Source organism: Labrus bergylta, chromosome 19 (genome assembly GCF_963930695.1).
Source record: "Labrus bergylta chromosome 19, fLabBer1.1, whole genome shotgun sequence".
In the NCBI taxonomy this organism is placed as follows: Eukaryota; Metazoa; Chordata; class Actinopteri; order Labriformes; family Labridae; genus Labrus; species Labrus bergylta.
In genome coordinates this window covers 357,049-378,415 of record NC_089213.1, presented here as the reverse complement: position 1 = coordinate 378,415, position 21,367 = coordinate 357,049, and the positions used below count along the sequence as shown (strand labels likewise).

Genomic DNA, 21,367 nt, shown 5'->3' with positions numbered 1-21,367 from the left:
AAACCCTGTGCACCAGTCAGAGGCGAGTCGAGAGGGGTGACATCGGACCCTTTTCAAATCTGATTGTCCACCCTTGGTGCCACCCGTAAACAAAATATAGTCGGGACTCAAAAATGTTTTAATGTGTAATTCGGACATCATTATGTGTCCCTAGTCCGTCTACAAACCCCCCAATGATGAGAAAAGTCCATCCTCTCCGTCTTCTGCCTGCTTCACTTTTCAGAAAATGTGTGCTCAAACAGGCCGTTTGGAGATTTTCCCTTCATGACATCACAAAGGGCAGTAGCCCCTCCCCCAGGTGGGTGACACTCCCACAGCTAGGTGTTTGTTCAATAGGACATGGAGTAAGAAAGCACAGAGACACCCCAGCCCTTCCAGAGAGGGGGCGTGGTCAGACACAGCTCTTTTACATTTAGGGTTAGAGTTAGGCTTGCATGAGTCAGTGCCCCACATGGACCCTCCCAGTAAAAAAAGGTCTGGACACGCCCCGTGCACCAGTTGGACTGAAACCCTGTTTGTGTTGCACCTGGGTTTAACTTTTATGACGCATAGGATGGAGCTGGCATATGACTGGGAACAGCTTGGTGCATGCTAAAGTCAGGCCAATGAGTCGGTCGTATCTAAGACGGACGTAAGAGACGCCCAGCTGCTGAACTCGGCTCAGTGTGAAGTCAAAAGAGGACTGAGCGAAACCTCGTATGTGAGGTTTTCATGCACTGTATTACATTTCCTGTTCCGTATTTATCAAAGGTTTTGTTTTGATAAAGAATTCAATTTAAGGATTTACGAGTGTGAACTTTTTTAATTCATTTTGTTATTAAAAAAAAAAACTGTTAAATTCTTCAGTAAAAATCTAAACAAATACAGGTCACAGCACTCGAGTATATAATGTGTAAGACATCAGACGTTACAAAGATAGACTGAAAATGATCAAATTCAGAGGTGTTGATTTGGAGGCTGTGATTTTCACATTAAATAGTAAAAAAAATAATAGTACCACACTTTATTTTGAAAAGTATGAGTAATCTAATACGCTCATTTGCTTTACAAAATTACAAATGTAATTAATTGATTTCCCTCCATGTCAGTGTTTTTCAATGAATCGTGAACGGTGTCTCTTTTGTTTCACACTCAGCTGTTTTTCTTTGTTTTTGTTTTTTTTATTACAGTGTACATGGTGTGCAGATTGTGTGTTTCAGTGTGCAAACAGAGCTCCTCTATATTTTCTAAGTGCTTGAAAGTTGTCTTGTCCAAACTGAAGTGTAGATTTTCCTTCCTGCCTTCTTGTCTGAGCTCTTTTTTTTGAGTCTGCACTCTTGTTTTGTAAAGAAATAAAATGTCATCCTTGATCAACCCTGCTTTTGTTTGGGACTTTTTTTACTACTACTTCTTTTGTGCACTTATTCAAAGCAGCGCTGCCAGCATTAATTGAAATCGGAAATTAATGCATTAACTTTTTTTAATCTCATACTTTTTGTCCCTTCAGGCTCTCCGTAGATAGTGGTCCTCAGTGTCTCCCTGTAGTCTCACTGATGTAAAAGAAGAACACTGCTGCATCTTTGAATGTCTCATTTCACTTTAACAAACTCTCAGACAGTAATATCCACCTTATGACATCACACATTGACCTCATGACATCACACTTCGACCTTATGACATCACACATTGACCTTATGACATCACACATTGACCTGATGACATCACACTTCGACCTTATGACATCACACATTGACCTTATGACATCACACATTGACCTGATGACATCACACTTTGACCTTATGACATCACACATTGACCTCATGACATCACACTTTGACCTTATGACATCGCACATTGACCTCATGACATCACACATTGACCTCATGACATCACACATTTTCTTTATGACATCACACATTGACCTTTGTTACCGTTCCTTTGTGGTGTTTCGCCTCAGTTTGGGATCCCTAACCACTTCCTGTTTCTGGCCTTAACTTCCTGTCCTAACCTTCCAGCTACAGGAAGGTCCTTAGTTTATTTCAAAATAAAAGCAAACAGCAGGTTAAGTACTCTCCGCTTGAGGCAGTTCAAAAAATCTAAATAAAAGCCTATTTTTATTTTGAAATGCAAAAATAATGGACTTTCAAACATGCAAGGTAGAGAAAGAAGAAGAGGAGTAAAGAATTCAAACGATGCGCTGCTTGTGATCGTCTCCTCACTCTGCAAACGGTCATATGGAAATCTAATATTAGCCTGCATTTCCATAATCTGCATGTGAGTCATCATACATGAAGGCTGACAGATGGTGGACGGGCGGAGCGGCAAACATGCTGTTCATCACACTGAAGTGATGAAGTCTCAAAAAAAGCAACTCAAACTCACAAAATAACCCGATCAGAGCTGTGAGCCTTCACTTCACACCATCGTTTACTGCTCTAATATATGTTAAATACAGGAATGTAAGATATGAGAATCTCCTCAGCAGAGACTCAGTGAACGCTGGAATCCTTCCACACACATGGGACGGGACTCAGAGCAGGATGTGTTGTATGTCGTTACAACATCCTGAGGGTTTACTGAGTCAAAATGTACACACACACACACACACACACACTCATAAGCATACAGCGCGTTTCCCAGGTTCTTCCTCTTGCACACTTTCTCTTTGACTTTACAGACACTCGTGTGTTAGATGCTTTCATTCAAAGCAAGTATCTGACTTGATTTCCCTCCGTTGATGTTAAAGTAGTTTTACCATCAGCATGGAGTTTGTTCAGAGAATCAGCCATGTTTTCTGTGAGTATCAACCTGTTTTTCGTTTTTTTACGTTTTCCTGTTTCATGTGTCTATCTGCAAAGCAGGGTAGCGTTTTCCGGCACAACTTCACCATTATCCACCATTTATCTGCGTTTATCGGCATTCCAGCACGATTGACAAAACATTTATTTTAAAAAATCCTTTTTTTTAGTACTCAAAGTAAAAATAGAAAGGTCAAAACAACCTAGAAGGAACAAACTAACAAACATTAACACAGGTCAGATAAACAACATAAGAACCACACCAACGTCACTGCCTGCCTCGTCTCCTTCTCATCCTGTGAATCTGTGAAATTATGAGAACTTTTTTTAAGACTGCAGACTTTCAGGATTTTATTTATCTGTTCATTCTATCAATCGATCCATCCATATTCTAAAACCCTTTACCGCAGGTCGCTGTGGGGCTGGAGCATAGCATGTGTGGATGGGATTATTTTTTGTAGCGGAGGAGGAAAACCTCTGTGTAGACTAGGCCTAACTTGCAAACAAGCATTTATTGGCAACATTTTTCTGGTGGTTTTATGTCTCTTTGTGATGGTTTGGTGTCTCTTTGTGATGGTTTGGTGTCTCTTTGTGATGGTTTTGAGTCTCTTTGTGATGGTTTTGAGTCTCTTTGTGATGGTTTTCTGTCTCTTTGTGATGGTTTGGTGTCTCTTTGTGATGGTTTGGTGTCTCTTTGTGGTGGTTTTGAGTCTCTGTGGTGGTTTGGTGTCTCTTTGTGATGGTTTTGAGTCTCTTTGTGATGGTTTGGTGTCTCTTTGTGGTGGTTTTCTGTCTCTTTGTGATGGTTTGGTGTCTCTTTGTGGTGGTTTTGAGTCTCTGTGGTGGTTTGGTGTCTTTTTATGATGGTTTGGTTTCTCTTTGTGATGGTTTGGTGTCTCTCTGTGGTGGTTTTCTGTCTCTTTGTGATGGTTTGGTGTCTCTTTGTGATGGTTTGGTGTCTCTTTGTGATGGTTTGGTGTCTCTTTGTGGTGGTTTTATGTCTCTTTGTGATGGTTTGGTGTCTCTTTGTGGTGGTTTTCTGTCTCTTTGTGATGGTTTTATGTCTCTTTGTGATGGTTTGGTGTCTCTTTGTGGTGGTTTTCTGTCTCTTTGTGATGGTTTTATGTCTCTTTGTGATGGTTTGGTGTCTCTTTGTGGTGGTTTTCTGTCTCTTTGTGATGGTTTGGTGTCTCTTTGTGATGGTTTTATGTCTCTTTGTGGTGGTTTTGAGTCTCTTTTTGGTGGTTTTGAGTCTCTTTGTGATGGTTTGGTGTCTCTTTGCGATGGTTTTATGTGTCTTTGTGGTGGTTTTGAGTCTCTTTTTGGTGGTTTTGAGTCTCTTTGTGATGGTTTGGTGTCTCTTTGTAGTGGTTGTGAGTCTCTTTTTGGTGGAGACTGGTCGTCGGGGAGGTGGTTGAGGAACGATAAAGTCTGATGGTAGTGACTGGGCGTCAGGGACGTCGGATGGTAGTAGTGCCTCAAACAAAACAAAACCAATTCAGGCGATCACGTTGTCTTTCTCCTGAACATGCTGGATATGCAGGTTAAATCCTTGAGGAAAGAGACTCCATCGCATGCATGTGGTTGGAGTTTTTCCATCCTGCTTAAAGACCCTGGGGTGTTATGGTCCTTGAATACGAAATTCATGCATGGAAGTGTTTTAATATTTCAGACTTCTTGTTGTCGGATCGGAGAGAAAACATCAGAGATGATGAAGCTGCAGTCAATAGAAGATGAAAGGAGTGAGTCGTACAGGAATGAATGTCACAGGATTAAAAGACAGAGAGTCAATTTTAAATCAGCACGTTGATCAAATCTGCAGTCAAACATCTTAACTCGCTGTGAGGTCTGCATGTGGACTACAGCTGTGGATTCAACTCATGCTAACATGTTTCTCTGACGGATTACATCGGCCCGTGTTTCCCCTCGTTCAAACAGATTTTCTCATTTTATATGTTGTGTCTAAATCTCTGATGTGTGTGTGTGGGTGTTTGTGTGTGTGGGGGTGTGTTTGTGTTTTCAGTACTCACATTGCTCTGCTGCGGCACGATGACAACACAAGGTAAATACTCAGCCTCAGCCTCAGGTGACTCCTCATTTTTACTTTGAAACGAACAACAACAGACTTCTTCTTCTTCTTCACGCCTTCGTTTTGCGTCCTCTGCACTGTGTATTTCAGAGAAGGCGTTGACCTGTGACCTACAGGACCCGGCTCAGAGGCTGAACTGCTGTAAGACTCCTATAAACACATGTCTCACATGTTTTCAGCACCAGAATTCAACACACTCCAAGGGGTCGGTTCAGGGCTATTTGTGTCTCTGTTGTTCCCTTGTGGGTCTTTGTGGTGGTTTAGTGTCTCTATGATGGTTGTCTCTCGCGTTTTTTTTGTTGTTTAGTGTTTTTTTTGTGTGTTTTTATGGGTCTCGATGGTCGCCTAATTTATCCTTTTGGTCTTTTAGTGTCTATATTTTGTATCTGACTCAACGTGGCGGTTTTGAGTCTCTTTGTGGTAGTTTTGAGTCTCTTTGTGGTGGTTTTGAGTCTCTTCGTGGTGGTTTTGAGTCTCTTCGTGGTGGTGGTTTTGAGTCTCTTTTGAGTCTCTTCGTGGTGGTGGTTTTGAGTCTCTTTTGAGTCTCTTTGTGATGGTTTTAAGACTCTTTGTGGTGGTTTTGAGTGTCTTTGTGGTGGTTCTGAGTCTCTTGTTGGTGGTTTTGAGTCTCTCTGTGGTGGTTTGAGTCTCATTGTGGTGGTTTTGAGTCTCTTTGTGGTGGTTTTGAGTCTCTTTGTGGTGGTTTTGAGTCTCTCTGTGGTGGTTTGAGTCTCATTGTGGTGGTTTTGAGTCTCTTTGAGGTGGTTTTGAGTCTCTTTGTGGTGGTTTTGAGTCTCTCTGTGGTGGTTTGAGTCTCGTTGTGGTGGTTTTGACTCTCTTTGAGGTGGTTTTGAGTCTCTTTGTGGTGGTTTTGAGTCTCGTTGTGGTGGTTTTGAGTCTCTTTGAGGTGGTTTTGAGTCTCTCTGTGGTGGTTTGAGTCTCTCTGTGGTGGTTTGAGTCTCGTGGTGGTTTTGAGTCTCTTTGTGGTGGTGGTTTTGAGTCTCTTTGTGGTGGTGGTTTTGAGTTTCTTCTGAGTCTCTTCATGGTGGTTTTGAGACTCTCTGTGGTGGTTTTGAGTGTCTTCGTGGTGGTTTTAAGAATCTTTGTGGTGGGTTTAAGAATCTTTGTGGTGGTTTTGAGTCTCTTTGTGGTGGTTTTGAGTCTCGTTGTGGTGGTTTTGAGTCTTGTGGTGGTTTTGAGTCTCTTTGTGGTAGTTTTGAGTCTCTTTGTGGTGGTTTTGAGTCTCTTTGTGGTAGTTTTGAGTCTCTTTGTGGTGGTTTTGAGTCTCTTTGAGGTGGTTTTGAGTCTCTTTGTGGTGGTGGTTTTGAGTCTCTTTTGAGTCTCTTCATGGTGGTTTTGAGACTCTCTGTGGTGGTTTTGAGTGTCTTCGTGGTGGTTTTAAGAATCTTTGTGGTGGTTTTGAGTGTCTTCATGGTGGTTTTAAGAATCTTTGTGGTGGTTTTGAGTCTCTTTGTGGTGGCTTTGAGTCTCTTTCTGGTGGTTTTGTGATTAGATGTTTTCATTTGTCTTTTTGGTTGTACGTGACCCTTCTTTTATTTAAATTCTATAAAAGAAACCACAACTCCAGTACCAGCTGTATCACGGGTCGTCGTATTCAGAGATGGTGTTTTAGTAAAGTTGAATGAAACAGATCCGTCTCCTCTCTTCTTCTTCTCCTCCTGTTTTTTGTTTTAGATGGTGGTTTGATCTTAGTTAGGAATGTGGAGGTGAGTCACAGGGAGGCCGATGTTTGTGTCGATGGCGTTCCACCTGAGCGTCTGGAGGCCCCGCTCTGCTCGCCGATGCCCGTTCTCAACTTAGTAAAGAGGAGGTAAAACAAACTTGACAAGATTAATCCAAACTGTGTCTAGTTGAAGTTTATTTTGTGATTGACTGGCCAACACTCCAGGGTGTAACCCCGCCTCTCGCCCTGTGACAGCTGAGATCGGCTCCAGCCCCTCCCCGCAACCCTACAAGGGGAAAAGCAGTAAAGATAATGGATGGAGGGATAGTTGATCTGGTTTTTGAAATGGTCTTTAACCCTGTTATCTGTCTCTCCTTCTGTCAGGTGTAACGGTCATCACAGGTGTTGGTTCCCGATGGCGTCATGTCACGCAGCCAAACCCTGCCTGACCAGGTGTGTTTGGATGGAGACCACGTACACCTGTGAGGCTGGGAGTATGTGCATTTCCATGTTTTGTGTGTGTGTCTGCTTGTTCTTTGGATGTAAAACTGGAAGTAGTGAATTTGTTTTCTTGTTTCAGGAATCCACTTTGTGTGTCAGAAAAGGAAGGCAACCCTTTACTGTGGTGGGTTTAAGTTTATTAATCCTTAATAAACTTATTTTGATGTTGAATTCATCATATTCACTTGTTGTTTGTTGTTGTCCGTCCTCAGGGTCTCAGGTGGTCAAAGTGCTGATGGCTAACTATGGCAGGACCAGTAAGAAGGTTTGCAGGTACCGCGCCCCCCACAGTCAGCCGCCCAGCACCACCTGCAGACTCCCCAACACTCTGCAGGTGATGGCGGACAGGTGAGAGAATGTTTCCTCCTTTCTACATCATTGCTTGATAAACATGAACAGATACCAAAGATGTCCCACATTAAAGCATAAATTAAATGTTGGAAAATCAATTTATTTGACAGTTTCTTTCATATTTCGTACTTTCTCTCTGCAGATGTGATGGTAAACACGTTTGTTCAGTCCGAGCCTCGAACCTCATCTTCTCCAACCCGTGTCCTGGGACCCGAAAGTACTTGAAGTACTCGTACACCTGCGTAGATCCGGGTACTTGTGAACCCCCACTATGTCTGTAAACTGTGAAACCATCAAGAAATGTTAGCTGAGAGGAAAATGCATCGACGAGAGCAAACATCTGAGATGATTAGGACTCTTTCTGTTACACATTTTTTAATTTTCATCTGTTTGTTGTCTTCCGCAGGAAAAACTGAGGACAGGATCTGAAGTTTAATATCAGAGGAATCATCTGACGTCTGCAGCGGCCTTTCATGAATATTGCAAGTCAATATCGCTGAGGGGAAAAGTTTCAAAAAAAATAATCCATGGTTGAAAATATGAATGCAGTTGTAAAGCAAATGAACAGACTTTTGGTTGTGATGTTGTCAGATCAGTATAAACAGTGACGTCTGTTTACTGTGTTGTGTGGTGCATTATTGTGTGTGTGTGTGTGTGTGTGTGTGTGTGTGTGTGTGTGTGTGTGTGTGTGGGGGGGGGGGGGGATTAGAATAATTATATTTTTAATTTCACTCAATAATGTAACTCTGACACCTAGTGTTTAAAATGGGTAGTGCAGTCTAAATTCTAAACATCATAGAGAGCTGTCTCCCCCCCCCCTCCTCTCTATAGTGGATGCTCACACAGGTCACCATATGGTGGATTCTGAAGCTTCAGTGTTTATCCAGCTCTGTATGGGTCTGTAAACCTTTCTGTGTTCTAACCTCTCTCCATTTTTCAAAAGCATCTCCAATATTGATCCTAGTTTGAGCACGTTTCTGCTCGTGGAGCTTATTAGAAACATGCAGAGGCTTTTTAGGTCGGGTACAATCACTTCTATCTGAACCACTTCTCTTGACCACTTCCATCGCTGCAACACCTGTTGACCTGATAACTGCTCTCATATCTGACAAACCGAGGGGCGTCCAAAACGGCCGTGTGGGGGCGTGTCTTAAAACCGCCTACCTTCTCTGGTCCAAACAAATCCAGAGCATTCAGTTCTGGGGACTTTTTGAAGAGGAAATATCCTCTAGAAAGTTCCCTGAGAGCGTAACACCATGGGGACTTTTCTTTTCTCTTTTTTACCAATATTACATTTGCAGATATGAATCTTTTTCTTATTCAGCACGAGTCTGGTTCTTCTCAAAGCTTCTGCCTCTAAAAGGAAGTTTTTCCTCTGCACTGTTGCGTTACCGAGGTCTGTGCTCATGATGGATTCATGTCTGAAAGTACGATCTGACCTGCTCTTTTTGTAAAGTGTCTGCAGATAACATTTGTTATGACTTGGTGCTATACAAATAAAGATTGATTGGTATTGACGGTAACATATTTTCGGTTCATGGTAACATCTTGTGATTTGAGCGCCTTAACACATCAGGGTCCTCTCTGTGTTTTATTGGGGAAGTGGCTATGGGCTCAGTGTCGATAATGTAAAACTACCAAAAACCAGAATGTTTCTTTTTCTCCACATTCCAGCAGAGTTCAACCTGAGGGATCACAATCTATTGATCAGAGATATTTGATCAATAAATCAAGAGCTGTGGGACTGGAGCTCCCCTCAGAGCATGTCCATTATGAATCAGTGAACACTTCCAAGCAGCGCTGTCATCGTTTGTCTCTACAAGATGTATTGATCAGCCGCCTCATCAATAAATAAAGAACGGCTTCAGGGTGTTGGGAGCAAAGTGATGAAACAGACTTTATCAAAGACGCAAAGCCTCCTCTGATCCTTGATACCGTCTGATCTCAGCTCACTTCAGCGTGACGAGGAGAATTTAAATCTATGAATCCTCATAATTATTATTTTAACAAATCTAAATAAGATGGTGCAGATTCTTAAAATGGAGATGTGATACTAAGGTCTTATCTTTACTCAAATAATACATCATAAGTATTTGTTTACCATATATCTACTCTGTGAATTTCAGTTCCCCCCAATATGACATCTAGTGCTTTTATTTTGAAGGTGGACAAACTGATGTGTGGTGCGTTGTATTGACGAGCAGCTGACTCAAATTACTCAGACGCTCGTCTATAAACGGATTGAGGAGAGCCGGAAAAATGTGTTTCTCTGGTGTTGACACAAGTCACAGCAAAGCATTTCAATCACGGATGTTGATACTATTTATGCACCACTATCTCGACTTTGTAGAACAAGCTAACGAGCTCTGCTGAGTGAGAAAAGCGAGTGTCAGTGCCGTGTGGAGCCCCCTCCTTCCTCGTTCCTCAGTCTATTTTTAACAGTGAAGAAAATAGAAATGGGGCGTCCGGGTAAAAACGTTGCGCCACGTCGCCGGCAGGCAGTTAGGACACTCAAATAGAAATCAATAGAATCAGGCGGATTTTGTCGTTGACGCTCGTGCGCGTTGCATGCTGTTAGGACACGCTGTGAGAAGTGGACAGAGCCAGAGCAATGTCACCCATTGGCTGTTTGACCACCATTTTGAAACCTTTAGTTCGGCACTGTAGCTGTTGCCATCTCAGAGGAGAGAGAAGGGAAAGTATATGCTTTAAAACAAAACTTAAGCTAGCTTCATTGGCATTGTTCATCCATGAGTCAAGGAAGCTGTGATAATAACTGGGATGCTCATTTTGAATATAGACTCTAAAACCGGCTTTAAAGTCGACCCATTCTGCTGATCCCCATTCTTAACCTCACATATGTACGTAGTGTTACAATGCCGTCTGTCAGATTCTTAAAGCCCACCTCAGCGCCATGTTTTTGCATGTTTTCCAATATGGTGACTGCCATCGTTTGGCTTCAGAAACCTATGTGTGTGTGTGTTATGACGACTGTTTTTGTTTGACAACGACGACTTATAAGATGGTTTCTATACTGATTAGAGCTCTCTAACTCTCTTACTGACATTGTTCCCTTTTTTCTAGATCCTTGCTTGTGTTGTTCTTACTCTCTGATGTACGTCGCTTTGGATAAAAGAGTCTGATAAGTGAACTGTAGAATTGTAGAATGTGTGACGTCACTGAGACTACGTCCGTGTTTTATACAGAATATGGTTTCATGGCAGTTACAATACAGCTTCATGTTACAAGCAACCAAGTCTTGATAACAGGACAGCTGTCTTTATTAGAAGGCCTAACTTCCTTTGCAAGGAACTGCCTCACAGCAGTGCATTATGGGAAAGTGTGGCAATAACTGTAGGACAGTCGAACTCTGCGACCGCCTCTCTCCATCCTCCTCCTCTTTTTTCTCTCTCACCTTCTTCCTCTCATCTGGTCCTGATCAGTAACCTGCTCAGGTTTTCTCCGAATTTCATCTGCTTCATTAAAATGCTTCGCCCTCGGGCGTCTGCGTCGCTTCACAGACCTCATGCATTTACACAGGTGTTAGATAAGGTAAGACTGACACACACACACACACACACACACACACACACACACACAAACACACTCAAACACACACACACACACACACACACACAAACTTTAATCAAAGTAAAACCAGACGAGTCAGCACACTCCCTCAGCATCCCTTTCAAGGAGATGTTTGAGTTTAATGTTTGAATATTGTATTTGAACTTTTCCCCTCCAGATTCTCTTCTGTTATTGACAGTCCGGCTCCACAGTGGCCCTTATTTACTCAGATTCACTTCGGACATTAAACCGCTTCCAGACTGGCGATAAACAATGTTCCAGACTTCATGATAAAACAACATATGCATTATAGCAACCATGGGATATTAGCTAATGTCTGCAACAGACCTGCTTAACGTGGGGACCTAAATATGGTGGTAGTGATGTAGTCAAGACCACACTAACTAAGAACAAGCATGCCCGATTCCAGAGTGCTCCGAGACTGAGACAAGTTGGAGACATTCTAAACAGAATGTGCAACATTTCACACATCAATATATCAGAAATCCAGTCTCTCCTGTGTAAATGTGTCTCTGAGTCCTGACTGTCTACAGTGAGGGAGAAGCTCGAGTCCCGCTGGCTGTGTTGTTGTCAGAGCCGTGTTTACATGGACGGGACGGCCGGCTCCTCCCCTTGTGTATAAAAGCTGTTTTAGTCAAGAACTAGAGAGAAGAAGAAGAACATACTCACTGATTATTTGGATGTTAGTAAGAGTTTTTAGATCACGCTCATTCTGTGTCAGTTTACATGAAATGTGAAGCTACGAGCTAACTAAAGAGCGCTAACATCAGCATGCTAACACAACAATGCAGGACACAGGTGATTGCAGCTCAAGACAAGGACAATTTTGTCTGTCGCTTGTGCTTAATTATGGTGGGTCCCAATGCCTTTGTACAAACGCGAGGGGAGGGGTGTTGGAGGTGCGTCTCTGGAGGAGAGCGGAGGCTTCAGTATGGAAGTGCCACATCTACTGGATCAGAAAGTCGCTGGTATTGCCTTAAACGGATCCAGACCGAGACAAGAGCAAGACCATAAATATCAGACAAAAACCATCACGAGATTGAACATAATAAAAAAGTGCTCTTTTTAATTAAAGTTTGATTTTAAATAAATGTGACAGTAACAAACAAGGTCTCTTACTTTCATTTTCAAAGCATCACAAGGAACATGAGATGAATAGTTTTGCTAAGATTTAAGATATGCAGGTTCCTCTTCTCTTGTCGTCTCCATCCCGGTCCCGGACAGGGAAGGTTGCGGTCGTAACCCGGGGTGGTGGCTGGTTGGGGAATGAAACTACAACTGCATTGAATTTTTATGTTGTTTTCGAAAAGGGGCATTTTACATCCTATCACAGTGATGACAGCCTATCAGGTGGTGGTCTTCATTTCAAGAATTCCAAGGCAAGACCGAGACCTTGAAGTGGTCTTGAGACCAAGATCGATCTACAACCCCCAGCACTCCTCTCTGCATTCTTAATTAATATCTTATGAAGTTTTTGGTGAATACGGAGATGACCATGTTTTGTTATACTGCATGATGCTGCAGTATTATCCCACATGAGGGATTAAAGGTTAAACTCTTTCACAGTGGGCTGCTTTAATTAGGATTTGGAAAAGAAAGAGGCTGAAGAGAAAAATTAGATGGAGAGAGAGAAAACGTTTGATTTCTTGTAGCTGCTGGTTTTCTAAATCGTATGCTGAATAATGAATTTAATGCCCATGAAAAATGTATTATCATTTCTCCCCCTGCATTTAACCACCAGGGGAAATAATCCCTTAATCCTCAATCTCAAAATGAAAGTAAGGGTATTAACCCCCTGAGTGCTGGTTGAGTTCTGTAGAGCATGTCTGTGTTTAACCAACCAGTCCCCAACAAAGTCGATTTTTTAAATTCTATCTTGACCACTCTTGGCGTCCAAACAGATTTTCGGTATTCACCAGGGGTCTTCTCATGCTAGCAAAGGTAGAATTTCCAATTATATTTGTCAAATATTTAGCAATCATGGTAAACTTCTGAAAATATTTCTGAGAAACACATTTTGAAATTATCTTTCGTTTTCACATTAGGCAAGATTGTTTCATACCGTGCCCGAGCACAATCGCTCCCCCCTCCCCCGCTGGTCTGCATTCACATTAGTGACATCAGTTCTGCACCCGAGTACACTTGTACACTGTATAAACACAGTCCGATACAGCCGGTGGCAGTATGCACACAGTTGGTTTGCAAATCCGCCAAACAGCAGAAAGAAGAAGAAGTAACCATGGCAACCACTCGCAGACTGAGTCCATCCTGCTAGCTGTGGATGTTTTTGTTATTTCTGAGACGCCAACAACGACCCTCTTCCTACTTCCACATCTAGCGGGCAGCTCAGAGGAGGGAACAGGCAGTGCTGTGCGGATACGACACTTTTTGAAGTGACAGGAGCCGTTTAGAATGACGTCGTATAGCGGTCCACTTCCTTGTTTGAAACTTTCCTCACTTCATTTACCAGGGTATTCAAATATTGCTTTGTTGTTGTTGGTTTGGAGATTTTCTGAGTTTTGCAGCTCCAACAATTTTTATCTAAACTGTTGAAGGAATCTGAGCAAAGATGATCCTGTAAAAGTGTTTTAAAAGGCAGGCTTCTGCTTTGGCATCAAACTGTACTGCAGCAGAGTGCATGATTACCTTTGAACCAAAAATAGGTGTTTATATGAACTTTGGCTCCCTCTAGTGTTCACAGGCACAGATTGCCTAAAGATGGTAAGTTGGGGGTTACCAACAATCCAACTAAATAATTATAATAAAAAACTTTTCCAAAAAAAGGTTTACAGAGTGCTTTACAGGATAAAACAACAGGAAGATAGACTAACATCTAACATCATAGGAAGGCTAGACTATAAAAGTGTATTTTAAGAAGAGATTTGAAAGAGGAAGTCTTTGCCATCCTAATCTCCTCTGGGAGGTTGTTCCACAGTCTACGGGCCCTGGTGGCAAACTCTCTGTCACCTCTGTTTTTTTATCGGGACTTTGGAACCACCAGGAGAGCAGCATTTGAGGACCTTATAGCCTGTGACGGTAGATGAGCAGTAAAAGAGTCAGAAATATAACTTGGGGCCAAACTGTTCTGGGCTTTAAAAGTGATAAGTAAAATGTTTAAATCCACTCTAAACTAACTGACAGCCAGTGCAAGGATGCAAGGATACCCACTGGGTCTCATCTGCATAAAAGTGGAAACTGATGTTATGTGATCTCATGAGATGGCAGCATTTAAATAGTAAAATGAATTGGGCCAAGGACTGAACCCTGAGGAACCCCACAATGCAGCCTAGAGGTGGAAGACCTGGACTCAACAATCCCAACACAGAAAGTCCTGTCCGTAAGGTATGACTTTAACGCACAGTATGTTAAATCAGACACCAGGGGGCTCTCAATCAAAACAATAGCAAAATATGACGTCGAGGCTAGCGGGGAATCATGGGAGTTCTCTCTGCTACTCCCTCCCCCCAGGTAAAAACAATCTCTGTGTTGACTGTAGTCAAGACCAACGGGGGAAACCGACCTGAGGAAGAGAATGTTTACCGATGAGCTAATGTATCAGAGTATGATTTACATGACGCTTTGGAAGGACGACCAGCATCAGCAGCTAGAAGCAAGTTTCTGTACTGTGATGAGCTCTAAAACCTGACAATAACTTTTCTTTCATAAAAGCTAATAGTTGATTTGCAACTATTTTCTCCAGGACTTTGGCCAAAAAAGGAGTTTTAGAGATAGGTCTCTAAATTGTTAAAATCATTAGAATGTATATCAGGTTTCTTCAACAGGGGTTGAATAAGGGTTGGGGCATGATGCTAGAGGATAGGGAACTATCAAAAAAGTTCAGTATAAAAGGAAAACATGTGTTAAAAAGTAATTTAAGAAATCTTGGGCTGGAGATATCCAGAGGACAGGAGGAGGAATTCATTTTGTTGACTGTTACTGACAGTATAGATTGACAGACAGGGTTGAAAAGGCGAAGTGTAACATCTCGGGGGTAGGCAGACTAGCGGTGGACCCTTTTTTTCTTGGCAAATGGAATTTCTCTGGATTATATTTCCTAAGTTTTTTTTTTTTTTTAAGGTTTATCTTTGGGCTTTTTGGGCCTTTATTGGAGGGAAAGGAAAGTGTATAGAGTATGAAATTGGGGGGAGATAGAGAGCAGGGAATCAAACCCAAGATGCAAGCTTCAAGGTCACCAGCCTCTGAACATGGCTTGTTCGAACCAAACAATCAGCCATAGGCGCCTTGTCTCTCCAATAGTTTTAACACTTTAAGGTAGTAGAACCCAAAACCCAGAGTTTTCCTTGACATCTGTTTTGCAGAACTTTCCAGGTGATGTTAACATGTGGCAATTGTACTAAATGGAAAATTAACACTTTCCTGAGCTCTTTTTGCCCTCCAAGCCTCAAAGCTATGAATTGTTTCAGCGTAGTCTGCTGCTTGCCAAGCCAGCTTGGGTTTCACTGGCTAAAAAGTGAGAACACACAAATAACCTGTGAATAAAAAACGTGTCTGGGTGTACCAGAGCCTGCTCTCCGTGTTGCTGCTTTAGTTCTATTTCTCTACATTAAACAAATGATAAAGTCATGAAAATAACACTGCACTGAAGCAGCTCCGAAGGACTGTTCCTCTTTTACATTCCTGTTCTGCAACTCTGCTCTAGCTGCATGTCCTTAAGTGTGAACAGGAGGACTATTATAAACCTCTCACTCACTCAATAAATGATTTCAAAAGGAAAAAGAGTCCTGCAGTCCATGGTCAAACATCTGAACCTGCAGAGGAGTCCGGTGAGTAAAGATGATCTGGTTCTGTTATCAGTGTCAGATTACATTTTGTGAGTTGCTGTTTGTTAGTTTAAGAACAGTAAACAGAGAAGCCAGAATGAAACCTTGAATTGGGTCTAAAGCCGGGCTCATACTGCAGGAGTTTTGAAATGCTTCTAGATTTTAAAATCGGGGAGCATCACACACATCAGGAGAATCTTAACAGATCTTCTTCTCTGTTATCTCCAGCATGCTCACACTACAATATATGAAAATCATGACTCATCACAAACTACATGATTTTACGAAGATAATCGTGCCACCTCAGGAACGCACCACCTCGTGACCTCACACAACAGAGCCGGTGGTTAAATTTGTGATTATAATGCTTTGTGAAAAACGTTTAAAACAAGAATACATTTTGGGTGATGTGGGTCAGTGGGTCAGATTGTAACTGTCATATGATGTAGTTGTCTAGTGCACCTGCGCGATAAGACAATTGGTTCCGGCTCAAACTGACTTTACGGATAAAAACAAGGTGCCCTGTTGTGGCGTCGCTCTCCTAGTAACTTATCAAAAATCAAAAATTTCAACTGTTACGACACAAAGGGCAGCAAATATGAGTGTATGTGCTCTGATGAACTGCTTGTCTCCTAAAATATCATGTTCCCTTTTTAGGAAATCAAAGAAGTTATCTTCAGCAGGGCTGAAACTAAAGATCAACATGCTACACCACCTCACTTCCTTCAGCTTTCTTCTGTCTGTCCTGCTTCATCTTAACCCCTCGCTGGCTTACTCGCTGAAAAACTGTGCTGTGGCGCATTCTCCTTATGTCTGGGATATTTCAGTTGTATGTGCAGATCGGGACCTCACTTCCATTCCTGATGACATTCCTGAAAATGCGACATTCCTGGACTTAAACACAAATCAAATTCTAACTGTGAACAGAACCGATTTAAGGGGATTGTCGAAGCTACTTTACTTATCTATGGAATATAATTCCATGTCACACATTGACGACAGAGCTTTTGAAGACTTGGTACATTTAAGAGATCTTCTCTTGGGTTCTAATACCTTAACAATCGTAACAGAGGACATGTTTCAGGGATTGTTCAGATTAGAGAATCTGTCTCTGGAAAAAAATCTAATCCAATACATCTCCCCAAAGGCCTTTCAGCCACTCACCAGTTTACAGAAAGTGAATCTGTGCTATAACAGGCTTCATCAACTTATTGAAATCGTGCCTATTTTACAACTACCAAACTTAAGGGAGCTAGTAGCGGGAATGAACAGGTTCAGCTCGTTTGAGACTGATGATCTGCCGTTCAACAAATCAAGCCTGAAAATTCTTTGGTTTAACGGGAATCCACTGAGAAAGTTCAGCGTTACGAAAGACGTCTTCCCCTATCTTGAGTTTCTTGATTTGTCCAAATGCGTGCCCGGCTTTGAGTGGGATGTAAAGGAAAATAACTTTCTCAGGAGCTTAAAGGGTTTGTATTTAAGTGGAACTGAAGTAAGCTTTGAAATGTACAGAACCATTTTTCAGAGTGCCTTTGCCGTGGAGTACATCTGGCTTTCTTCCATAAAAGAATGGTTAAATATTGGTCTGATAAAGTTTGTCTGCCAGATGCCTTCTTTAACACGACTTAATTTGACCTTAAACAACATCTACACTTTAAACGCCACTCTGCTTCAGCCTTGCTCTCAAATCACTGAGCTAGTTTTGTCTAGCAATGCCATGACCAACTTGTCTGAGAAATCACTCAGACCATTGAACCGACTCGAGGAATTGTACTTAGATAACAACTTTCTACACAGAGTGCCAGTTGCCGTCAGAGGACTCTCCAAACTTATAGTCCTAGATTTAAGCTTTAATGATATCGGAGAGTTGGGTTGCTTCGACTTTCTGAATCTGACATCATTGTTAAATCTCTTTCTCCAAAATAATCACATTTTAGTACTCAGAGGATGTGCTTTTCAGGACTTGAAAGAGTTGATACATCTCAACGTTGAATCAAACTACATTAGTACACTGCATGATACCTTCACAGTCAGTTTGCCTAAACTCTTAATTTTCAACATGGACATGAATGAAATTCAGGGCTTGAGAAAAGGAGACTTTAAGGGTTTGCCTTCCCTCCTGGATTTATCTTTACAATCAGTTATGATATGCTTTGTGGAAAATGGGACATTTTATGGACTTCATCATCTTAAAACTCTAGCCTTATCAGCTTACACTGTCAACAGAGACATTTTCAGAGGGATGCCAAACCTTAAATATCTGACACTGGATTTCCCTGTGTTGGGGAACAGCCTGAGCCATCATTTTAATAAAGACCCACCTTTCATCCATCTTCCTTTTCTGACGAGTCTTACAATCTATAACAGCAATAAAAAGAGCATTGTTATCTCACCGAATTTGCTCTGCGGTCTACGATATTTAGAAGAGTTTGCAGCTGTGACATTTTTCACTGAGACACCACACGCAGACACCTTTACATACACCCCTCGTCTGACTAGTCTTCAGATTACCAACAGCCATGTCACAAATCTGAAACCTGAACTGTTACAGCCGTTAACCAACCTGCAAGCTCTCGACCTCCCCAAGAACAAGCTCCGATCTTTGAATTTTCTGACCCGGGCCAACCTGTCTGCACTTAGCTGGTTGAATCTGGGAGACAATGAGTTGACAATGATCAACGAGACGATCCTCCAGTCTCTCCCTGCACTAACATACCTTGACCTTTCTGGTAACCCTTTAACTTGTGACTGCCTCAGTATTGGCTTCATTGAATGGGTGAAGAACAATAACCAAACTCAGGTTGTCAATGCCTACCAGTACGACTGTTACTTTCCTCCAAGCAAACAGGGAACCAAGTTGTTGGACTTTGATGTCCAGTCCTGTAAGATGGAACTCAACTTCCTGTGCTTTATATCCAGCGCTTGTCTTGTTGTGCTAACTCTCATCACGTCGTTCATGTACCACTTCCTGAGGTGGCAGATTGTCTACGCCTGCTGCCTCTTCCTGGCCTTCCTTTATGACAGCAGGAATAGGAGAAAGGGAGTTCCTCACCTCTACGATGCCTTCATCTCCTACAACGTTAACGATGAGGCCTGGGTCTACAGCGAAATGCTTCCAGCGTTGGAGGGAGAGCAGGGCTGGAGGCTCTGTCTGCAACACAGAGACATCCAACCAGGTAAACCACTTTGTCTGTCTGTTAATGCTTCCTTAACAAGCAGATTAGACTCTATCTTTTACAGAATCCTACTGCATATACTTTAACCAGGAACAACCCTAACCCCAACCCTAACCCAAAGCCAACACATCACCCCTGTTCTTCAATCCCTGCACTTGGCTTCCAAGGCACACCAGAATTGATTTTAAAATGTCATGCACTGCATGGCCCTTCCCTCCATTTTATGGGGGGTTATTCTTTGGGGGGCATTTATTTCCCTCAAGAGCTTCGCCTAAAGCAAGTGTGAAACTCAGTTTTATTGTTAATGACTTGTTGCTGCTACAAGAGTTTCACTTCCATTATTTGACGGCAAGCAGTATTTTTTACGCTCATTGACGTTTAGTCAGTTTGTGGTTTCTGATCTTTTGATGACTACTTCGAAGAATTTTTTCAAATAAAAGGGTTTCAGGGACCGGGACCACTTTCCATTGGGACTGTGAAGAGTTCAGAGTTTTTGCAGTTAAACACATACGTGCCCCCTCCATGTAATGAGCTGTAAGGGAGTTGGGTTTACTTCAGACCACACTGAATGAGCCAGGGTTTTTACATTTAGGATCTGAATTGTTGTTTCCACAGGTAAACTCATCATAGAGAACATCATGGACGCCATCTACAGCAGCAGGAAGACCATCTGTGTCATCAGCCGGAACTACCTGCAGAGCGAGTGGTGCTCCAAAGAGTTCCAGATGGCCAGGTGGGGGTACTGCCTCTTTTTGTTCCTCCTTTCTTTAAAAAAACATACGATAACATAACTCAATGGATACAATCAGGTGGGGAAAGGCTGAAACACAGTCGTCATTGATACATAATCAAGGGTAAAACATTACCAAAGTAAGACAAGATGGCAGACAGACTTGGGTTGGCAACCGGCAGGTCGCCGGTTTAAGTCCTGGTGCGGACCAAAATATGGAAGTTGGTCTGGTAACTGGAGAGGTGCCAGGGCACTTCCAGATCACTGTAGAGGTTCCCTTGAGCAAGGCACCGAACCCCCAACAGCTCTGGTGCGCTCCCTGCATAGTACTGTGTAGCAGTCCCACTCTGACATCTCTCCACTAATGCATTTCCTGTTCGTGTATTATGTTTTTGAGAGGCATATCTCTCAATTACAAAGTGTAACTAACAAAGTATGTTGGGAAAAAAATTACACTGCAAGACCGATGCCGGGCGAACTGGCTGAAATTTAGCTTGACTTGTACGATGAAAAATGATGACTAGACAGGGCTGAAATCGTACAGTCTATGCTTACTTCAGTAGTCTAAATGATTGACAGATGTTGTGGCCCACTTCATTGATTTGCTGATCATTAGGGCTAAATTTATTCAGCCTACTGGCCATCGATAGTGCTTCAGACCAAAGAGATGATAAGAAACTAACTTAACTAATGAATTTATCTATTTTACGGAACATTGGTAAGTTTAATTGAATTGTACTTAAGTCAACTTAACTGACTGCAATGCTAAGTCTGTTAGCTCATGAATGGCTATTACTTTTATGTGTTCGCATCAAGCTAACATACTAAGTTGTCTATCCAGGTCCATCTGTGTTTGACTTTACAGGAATTCTGTTAATATTTGTGCTTCATACATTTATTTGGATTGGATTGGATTGGATTGGACCTGTGCTGTATTGTGTGTTGTTGCAGCTTCCGACTCTTTGACGAGCAGAAGGACGTGTTGATTCTGCTGTTTCTGGAGGAGATCCCAGCCCAGCAGCTGTCTCCGTACTATCGCATGAGGAAGCTGGTGAAGAAACGCACCTACTTGAGCTGGCCGAAGGCTGGACAACACACGGGAGTGTTCTGGCAGAGTGTGCGTAGAGCTCTGGAGACAGAGGATGCTCCCGAAGAGGATAGCAATCTGCTCACGGCCGGCAGAGCTCCGTAATCTGGAGCTTGAAATAATTTTACCCTTAATCACAACTGCAGAATATATTAAGGTTTATGTATTAATAGTGTTGCCTGAAATAATAAACCATAGATCCACCTGCATAATTAATTTTAGTTAAGCATAAGAAATGTAATCATTGTGTGAAAAAAACAAGAATAAAACACGATTATATCCTCCCTTGAAAAAATCTTCAATTTACTGAAGCAAGTCTCCTGATAGAGACAGATTTTTTTTTCATGTTGATGTGAACAGAAAGAGTCTAAAGGGCTGAAAGTCCAAAGTACTCCCATGTAGACTACACCAGATCACATTAACAGTTGCTGATCTGGGCCCAGACCACGACCAGAATCTAAACTAAGAAGGAGGACATACTGGCTGCTGCATTGTTGTCAGAGAAGCCAGCACTTCAACAAAGCATGTTTCTGATCATATAGGAAGATCACTTTTTTAATTTCACTTGCTAAATCTTACTGAGTGAATCTTTAAGAACTG

The 21,367-nt window shown here is 42.1% G+C and overlaps 2 protein-coding genes across 3 annotated transcripts; both read left to right on the top strand.

Moving 5' to 3' along the window:
- The first annotated feature begins 2,607 nt into the window (after positions 1-2,607).
- LOC136177085 (L-rhamnose-binding lectin CSL2-like) lies at positions 2,608-8,017 on the top strand. 2 transcript variants are annotated; one of them, XM_065948137.1, is made up of 9 exons: positions 2,608-2,775; positions 4,801-4,839; positions 4,957-5,007; positions 6,562-6,697; positions 6,935-7,044; positions 7,131-7,175; positions 7,264-7,399; positions 7,545-7,654; positions 7,809-8,017. In XM_065948137.1, exons 1-9 carry the CDS (start codon positions 2,742-2,744, stop codon positions 7,829-7,831), a joined length of 684 nt encoding a protein of 227 aa, XP_065804209.1. In that variant the 5' UTR covers positions 2,608-2,741; the 3' UTR covers positions 7,832-8,017. The 2 variants fall into 2 exon arrangements, with proteins under 2 accessions (XP_065804209.1, XP_065804208.1); XM_065948136.1 differs by having other exon boundaries at positions 4,801-4,863.
- A 6,255-nt stretch (positions 8,018-14,272) lies between these two features.
- On the top strand, positions 14,273-21,046 carry LOC110002071 (toll-like receptor 13). The gene is made up of 5 exons (XM_020657705.3): positions 14,273-14,335; positions 15,394-15,464; positions 16,432-18,950; positions 19,566-19,683; positions 20,632-21,046. Exons 1-5 carry the CDS (start codon positions 14,273-14,275, stop codon positions 20,870-20,872), a joined length of 3,012 nt encoding a protein of 1,003 aa, XP_020513361.3. The 3' UTR covers positions 20,873-21,046.
- The last annotated feature ends 321 nt before the right edge of the window (positions 21,047-21,367 follow it).